Raw genomic sequence first — 7,756 nt, 5'->3', positions numbered from 1 at the left:
GAGTTGCCAGGATATGAACAAAAAACCCTGGTATCTAGTCAATTCTGCAGTTTCAGTGCAGAAACAAATATATTATAAATATATATATATATATATATATATATACATATTGTATTATAGAATGTGGAAAAAAAAACTTTAGGCTACATAGTTGTTTATTTTATATGTCATATAGATTACATATATGTATGTTATGATTTTAAAATTAAAGTAATTTTATAACAGATTATGAGATGTCTCCGTTTTTTGTCATTTTCTCGAAATATTTACTGTAAAAATAAGGATTCAAATGTACTTTACATATATTTTTATAAAGTGTATTCAGTAATATACATCAGCCCAGAAGTTGTAAAAGATATAAAAAAAATCTTAGAGACAAAAACAAGACTGTTGTGGTTTTTGTTTTGCCTGTCTCTATGGTAACGCCTCCATAGCGTTTTGCAAGGGGTGTTTTCTAAAACTAAAAGCCCTTACAAAATTTCATCAATCTTATTTAGGTGTGTTTCTACAAACCTTGCTGAAGACTCCTAACTCCTCAAATCCTTTAAACAGAACCTTTCTGACAACAGGAAGTAGGCTCAAAGATCCCAAAAGCAACACATCCTGCTCTACTAAAGGAATTATGAAAGCAAGTCATTAAGAGCTACTAATATTTGAAATAAAAGACAGCATTTTCCATGCATTCAAGTATTTTAATCGTAAAATATACAATTTACATTACGGTCTTTTCTGTCAAAAATAAATGTACATGATTGACGATGATTATAAGAAGCTGCCCTTTTTTTTTCTAGTCGAGTGTGACATCCATCACTCTGTACACCTTGTTGATGAGGACTTCAACTTTATCTCCTCCCAGCTGACACAGCTCCAAAACACACACCACGTGTGTGTTCTCCAGCCCCCGGGCGGTTGCCAAGATCTCCTCTGCAAGAAGGCAACCAAACATAAAAATTTTTTTAAAAAAATCAAAGCCAAACGTTCGACTGGCGACGCCGGAGAAAATGAGAGGAGGGATTTAATTCTGCTGTCGCTACCTGACTCACGGGGAGTTAATTCTTCGTCTCCGGCTGTGCTGCGGAGGGGGCAGAGGAAACCCGAGGAGAGGCAGGACAGCATCGAGTTGTCGTGGGGGTCCTGAGAGAGACCGACGGCGCGGGGGTCGTCGGCGCGCACGACGGGGAGGAACGCGGCATCGACTGCGATCTGCTTGTTAATGCCTGACAGAAAAACGTAAGACAATTAGAACCAGAATTAGTGGGTGAGAACGAACACACCGGAAAGTAAAAGATCTACCTTAACAATAGCTACAATAATTCTAGGGCTGAAATGACTAATCATGATTAATTGGTTATTCAGATAATTGTCAACTAATTTAGTCAGTGATTAGTCGTTAACTGGACTATACAGACTCAAAAAAGGCCAAAACAAAACATATTCAGAGCAGTAATCAAGCCAAAATTGTAGCAGAAATATATACATTTTGAATTTAAATTAAAAAATATTTGTCTATATGTTTTATTGCACTTTACACAATAAAAATGTTCATTTTCTTACTTAAAGGAATTTAATTTTTAGTTTGTTTGAATCTTTTAATGTATTTCTAACACTGTATAAAAAAGGTGGTTATGTGACAAATCTGCAGCATGTGCCGTTTATTATTTATGATTAATCGTCAGAATAATCAATAGAAGAACTACAATAATTGGTAGTTGCAGCCCCAATGAACTCTGTCATTTTCTTAAGGTCACACAGACCTCTGACTGCTGACAATAGTTTCCCTCCCTCAGTGTGACTCACTGATGACAAGCATCACAACACAAACATAAAGATCAGTTCGCAGCCTTTGTTCTGGTTATAAAAAAAGAAAAAAGAAAAACATTTTTGTCTACCAAAAGAAAAACAGAAACATTTTCAGAGTGATTCATAGTAGGTGAAATGACCGGAGCAGGACGGAGTGACTCTGCTCTCACCCAGTATGGTCAGCTGGTAATGCCCCGGGCTGGGAGTGTGCGGTGGCGCGGCGGCGGCGGCCGCCTGCGGCGTCCAGCGCGTCGGCTGAAGGTTGCTCCACCGCAGCAGGGCGCTCTTCTCGTCGAAGGTGAACCTGCGAGAGACGCTGTCCTGATGCAGGCCGCCGTGACGCAAATGCTCCGTGATTTCTTCTCGCTGCTTTGACCAGCTGCTGCTCTCCCAGGACGAAGCAACGGAGTCTAGTGGGACACACACATTACAGCGAGGCCCGCACACGCACACACACACACACACACACACACACACACACACACAGCAGCGAAAATGAAGCAGTGAGTCGCTCACCTTGACATTCCTGTTGCTCATATGCCGAGGCCGACTCCTCTTCTTCCTGCTCTTCTCTTTCTTTCGTGTTTTTGTATTTCAGCCTTCTGGGAGCAAAGAAGCTAAGAATGGTTGTAACTTTTAACTAACAGAGAAATGCTCCTGGTTGCAGCTTAATTACCTTTTAGCGGGGCTGCTGGCACAATTTAAGGAAGAGGGCACGGCTTTACTATAAAACACGACGACGTCAAATTTACAATTACCGATTAATTATTCAGCTCACAAGCATAAAAAAATTAGGAATCAAATCCAACCTGAGTTGATTTGTCCTTTTCCTTGTGTTAGCTTTGCTCCTGTCGGAAGAGGGAGACATCAGACAGTCTGCAGGATCTTTATGTGTGTCTGATGAATAATCCTGGGGCTCATTTGAAACCTGAAATGAACAGCAGCAAACGTCTTTAACTATTTCTTTTGTTACCATTACTGAAAATACACTTCAAAATAAAAATCTCTTCCCTTCTTTGGGTCATTTCTGTAGCGGATTGCCGCGATCTCGCCCTGAATTGCCAATTTTTTATGCTCCCTGTACTGAAGGCTCTCTAGCTCCCTCTTCAGGTCAGACGCAGCAACCAAAGGAACTTGGCCTTAAATAAAAGAATGGCATAAAGCACAAATCTGCACCATAACTGCCAATGCCTTTAAAAATCAATAAATAAATCACTCAAATCACCTGACGTATCCGTCGCCGACTGTGAAAATCTCCGTGGGGGAGGAGGGTAACAATAATGGCCGCCGACGGCGGTTTTTTGGAGGACAACGTTGTCCTTCAGAGTCTTGGTCCACTGGATGAAGCTCTTCACTCTGGGGTCACTCACGTATGGCTGGCCCTTGTGGTAACCTGTTGCAGACCCACACAGCTTTAATCCCGTCATCCTTCTCCGGCCACACTGTCACGTGAAAACACCAACCTGTGATGAAGATCTCGGTTTCACAGCTGCTTGTGAGGTAGGGCAAAGACCCTTCCACCTGACACACCCTCATCTGAGTGCAAACAAGGTAGGTCACTGTGGAAGACAAGGCAGAGATGAGACAGCAGCCAAATGCAGGGCCTTGTTGTTTAGTGTATTGGTTTATAATTATTGGGAAGACAAATACATTTCCACATTTATACTCCAAACTACTTTGCAGCGCCAGTTCCTACATGAACTTTTAAGCTCTTGTCCACAGTGAGGAGGTGTGGTGTCTTGCTTTTGATTTTTATTTTTATTTTTTTAGATAATTTGTGTCATATTATAGTGTCACAACATGGTGACAGTTTTACTGAATATGTAAAAAAAACAAACAAAAAAAAACATGACTTGCTTGGACAGATTTGATTGAAGATTTCAGGTTGCGACGAGGAGAAAAGTTCCAGGATAAAAGGCCGGTCAGACGTTCCATCCACCGAATGAACCCAGCGATACGTCCAGTATTTCTCTGGAGCTAAAAGTTAAAGCACAACAATCGCTACATGACAGTAAAAGTCAAATTACAGAGGCTTTCACCCAGTCAGTAAATAAAAAAAAAACCCTTTTACCTTTATTCCCTTTACTCCTGACTCTTTCAACACGGCCAACAAACGTCACCAAACCGATGACGTCACAAGCGGAACCGTTGGAAATCTTCTCCAGCTCTGACCTGGAGCACTCGAGAAAAACCAAAGAGCAGCTTTTGAGCCAAAACTGTTGGATGAAAACATACACGCGTGACGCGTAAATACATTTTTATTAAAGCAGCGGCTAGCGTTGATCACCTGGCGGTGAACTGGTAGGACACCTCTGGCAGCCCCCACTGTGGGAGGACGCTCTTGGGTGAGACCACAGTGATGACTGCAGCTGGGTTACGGGGGTTCAGGCAGATTTCTACAAGGAAAAACATTTACGGAAAAGAAATAAAGTGCAATCAAAATAAAATTTTCACATGGCAAGTAGACAGAATTACTACAATTCCTATAGCTCAGCTTTTGCAGTTAAATTATGTTCCTCAACTCAACATCACGGTAGTATTTAGCTAAATGTAACGCTCCTAAGTTCGTACCTACAGAGGTGAAGTTTTTCATTCGATGGTGGTCCATTTGTGGGCGGGATCGGTTTGAGTAGCTCTGCTTCAAGGTGTAGTTTTGCAGGTACAACACCGCGCCGACGTTCATCCTGAGGTAGTACTCCGGACAGAGCTCGTTCCAGAGCACAAGCGACATTGTGCCGCTCTGGTCGGCGACTTCGAAGTAAGTCTGAAACATCACAAAGTGCATGTTTTACCCAGTATCGCAGTGAAATATCAGGCAAATACATGAAAAAAAACAACAAAAAAACAAAAAAAAAAACAGATTAAGGGTCAACCTGTGAGTGCAGCTCACCTGGAAGGGGTAATCGATCTTGAGCCCAAATTTCCCATAATACCTTAACCTGGATTTGTGGATTATCTTCACCAGGAGAGGGAGAGGTTTCCACGAGGCTCTAAAGGATGACTCCAGAGAACTCAGGAGGGTGACCTTTGACACTGAAATAAATATATGAAATATTATCAAGGTTTCACTCCTTCTCCTTTTGTTATAAATATACATTTTGCGTTACTGACCTTATTTCATGTTTTATTTTAACCTTCTATATAATGTTTCACTCTAATCTGCTGAAGAGCCTTTAAAACACTCCAATTTGCCTGGTGCACAATAAAATAATACATAAAATATGATTTGAAAAAGAAGAATCATTACATTTTATTATATGTAATGCCACACTTAAGGAAAATTAGGAAAACACAAAGTTTACATTTCATTAAAACTCAAGCCTTTTCTTAAAATGACATACATATATGCACCTAAATAAATTCTAATTAGCTCTTTATAATTTACCTGAATTTTTAAGAGCTATTACAATTTGAGCAGAGGTGGACAAAGTACCCAAATATTTTACATATTTCAAGTAAAAGTAAAAAGTAGTCATCCAAAAAATTACTCAAACATTATTTGGCAAAAAAGTCTACTCAGGTACTCAGTAAGTGATCAAATTATCAATCATTTAATGACTGATAAATAACCAAAGGTGTAAATACATAATTACACTGACCAAAGGACAAAAATGACAATAATTCATACAAGTAACAAAAAGTAACAAAATCAAGCAAAAGAAAATTTTTCCAAATCAGTTTCTTTCAGTAACAAACTTTTTAAAACTTTAACAAAAACTGCAGATGTTTGTCTGTGTCTGGTTAATTTTTCGCTTAACATGTTTGTTCTTCATTATACTCAAGTAAGAGTGGCAATACTTCATAATAAAATTACTCAAGAAAAAGTAAAAAGTACATCGTAGTAAAAGTACTCCTAAAAGTGAATTTTATTCAAAAACATTACTCAAGTAAACAAGGTTTCCCCCAGAAAACTTGCCAACCCTGGTGGTTGGGTGCCAGGGCAGTCATTCATCCAGCAGCCCATCGTGTTTTTGAGTTTAAAAAAAGTCTAAAGTTGACAGGACATTTGAAAATAACATTTGACAATTATGTGTTAATGAAATACTGGAAGATTAATACCTGCACACCAATTATAAAGTCTTAAAACATGCAAACCTTTTAAAAATAAATAAACGAATAAGCAGTCCTTAGCCTGGTCGGGGGAAAAGTAAAGCCTGGTGGCCCGCCAGGCTTATAACGCACTGGGGGAAACCCTCAGTAAACGTAATTGAGCACATGTAATTAATTACTGCCCAACTATGAATTTAAGTGACACAAAAAGTGCAACAAAAACACAGCAAGAAGCAGAGAACAGCGGGATCTCACCGTCCAGGACTGGGTCCGGTGAAGCAGACCCCGAGATCCACATGTCTCCCTCCGGGTCGTCGTTGTTCCACAGAGACAGGTAATGTTTGCGGCTCACCTGCAGCGGAACGTCACTCTGCAGCAACACGCTCCTCTCCATGCCGTGTTTTACCAGCATGGGCAGTGAGCTGGGGTTGTTAATGCGGGGCAGGAGAGATGACGTCTCTGCGCTGCTCTCGACCTTCTCAATGCAGATATAACCGTGCCCCAGCCTCCTCTCGTTGTAAACAAAGGAGCACTGCCTGACGCTGACGTCCGTCCCAGTCCTCAGGGTGTTTCTGTGCACCAGGTGGTTCAAGCTGGGGTGAAGGAAGCATTTGGCTCGCCAGACTCCGTCTGTGATCGTCACGTCGTAGCTGTAGCTGTCAAGCTGCTGACCCTCGGTCGGCTCGGACAGGTACCTCTGAATGGCAACAACCGCGACAGGAGCCGCCTCCTCGGCCGTGAGTTTCAGGCTTTGAGTGGAGGGTAATCGCTCCAGCGTCCTCTGGAGGAAAGACTCCTGAGGAAGATCGGCTACCATCGAAGAACAACACGAACTACTCTCCATCACTTGACAGTTAGCTCAGCTAACTGTCAAGTTAGCTGAGCTACCTTGACAGTTTGTTTGTTTACCTTGATATGTTACACACAGCTAAAATGATTCACACCAACTAATGGAGTACCGTAAAATACTTAACACCTTTTAGATGACGGTGGTAAAAACGCTTCAGTAACTCTGGTAACCGCTGGCTAACGTTACAAACTGTTTGGTGCTCTTTGATGGCGTCATCTTGTCCCTTAAAAAAAAACGAAGCGAAGTACGGATAAAAAAAAATACTTGCTTAAATATATTGGCATTAAAATACTTTACAATAAGTTGGACGGTGTAAACAAGAGATCGCTATTTTTGAAAAATCCGCGCTAAACTGCGCAAGAACTGGCGTCATTTCAACAGAAGTGACGTCATCAATGCGACTATTCGCCCTGGTATGGCAGGTAGTTGTAATATATAATCGGACATAACTGCGCTGATAAATTATGAAATACAAATTTTCCTCCTAAAATTATTGTTACTTGCTCAAGCAATAGTGAAGTGGTAGAAGTGGTACTCATTGTAGGAAGGAAAGTTAAACAACATTTAACATTAGTTTTCTAAATGAAATTGATGAATCACATAAATGATCAAAATATTAAACACGGACTACATGGTGGACCAAAAACATTGGTGACAATGAGAAATATGATTTTGAACCAACAGAGAAAATGCATTACTAATATTATTATCAGTAGTGATACACTCCTGATCAAAATCTTAAGACCAGTCAAAAAATTGCAAGAATTTGCATTTTGCACTATTGGATCTTAAGAAGGTTCTAAGTAGAACTTCATAATGTTAAAAGAAGAAATCGGCATAAGAGACAAAAACTTTTGAGCGGGGAATTAATGGAAAACTGCATTTACACTCAAACATGATTTTTTTCAGCTGATCAAAAGTTTAAGACCATAGCTCAAAAACCCCCGAAAATCCCCCAAAACAGAAATCAAAGTGTCAAACAAAGGACTCAGTAATGAGTAGCTCCACCATTCTTGTTGATGACTTCAAACAATCGTTTAGGCATGCTTGATGCCA

At 40.4% G+C, this 7,756-nt stretch overlaps 1 protein-coding gene across 8 annotated transcripts; it reads right to left on the bottom strand.

Annotated features, from left to right (window-relative positions):
- Window positions 1–671: 671 nt before the first annotated feature.
- On the bottom strand, window positions 672–7,427 carry radx (RPA1 related single stranded DNA binding protein). 8 transcript variants are annotated; one of them, XM_016668357.1, is made up of 15 exons: window positions 6,106–7,427; window positions 4,691–4,833; window positions 4,372–4,564; window positions 4,088–4,196; window positions 3,872–3,972; window positions 3,658–3,777; window positions 3,264–3,359; window positions 3,026–3,193; window positions 2,812–2,939; window positions 2,610–2,728; window positions 2,477–2,524; window positions 2,317–2,417; window positions 1,971–2,210; window positions 1,020–1,217; window positions 672–924 (listed from the first exon to the last, which is right to left on the bottom strand). In XM_016668357.1, the coding sequence occupies exons 1-15, from the start codon at window positions 6,692–6,694 to the stop codon at window positions 788–790; spliced, it is 2,490 nt and encodes an 829-aa protein (XP_016523843.1). In that variant the 5' UTR covers window positions 6,695–7,427; the 3' UTR covers window positions 672–787. The 8 variants fall into 8 exon arrangements, with proteins under 8 accessions (XP_016523843.1, XP_016523847.1, XP_016523846.1 ...); XM_016668361.1 differs by having other exon boundaries at window positions 1,044–1,217; XM_016668360.1 differs by having other exon boundaries at window positions 2,317–2,399.
- Window positions 7,428–7,756: the final 329 nt, after the last annotated feature.

The sequence above is a fragment of the Poecilia formosa genome, unplaced genomic scaffold (assembly GCF_000485575.1).
Source record: "Poecilia formosa unplaced genomic scaffold, Poecilia_formosa-5.1.2 Scaffold14, whole genome shotgun sequence".
Classification (NCBI taxonomy): Eukaryota; Metazoa; Chordata; class Actinopteri; order Cyprinodontiformes; family Poeciliidae; genus Poecilia; species Poecilia formosa.
The sequence above is the reverse complement of the archived record's forward strand: the minus strand, read 5'-3'. Positions and strand labels throughout refer to the sequence as shown.

Excerpts from the sequence above, each read along its gene's own strand:
- radx (XM_016668357.1), bottom strand. The coding sequence starts at position 6,694 with ATGGAGAGTAGTTCGTGTTGTTCTTCGATGGTAGCCGATCTTCCTCAG. Across the intron at positions 3,194-3,263 it reads AACCGAGATCTTCATCACAG|GTTACCACAAGGGCCAGCCA; the intron begins GTTGGTGTTTTC and ends GGTCTGCAACAG. Across the intron at positions 2,525-2,609 it reads AAAAGGACAAATCAACTCAG|TAAAGCCGTGCCCTCTTCCT; the intron begins GTTGGATTTGAT and ends CGTGTTTTATAG.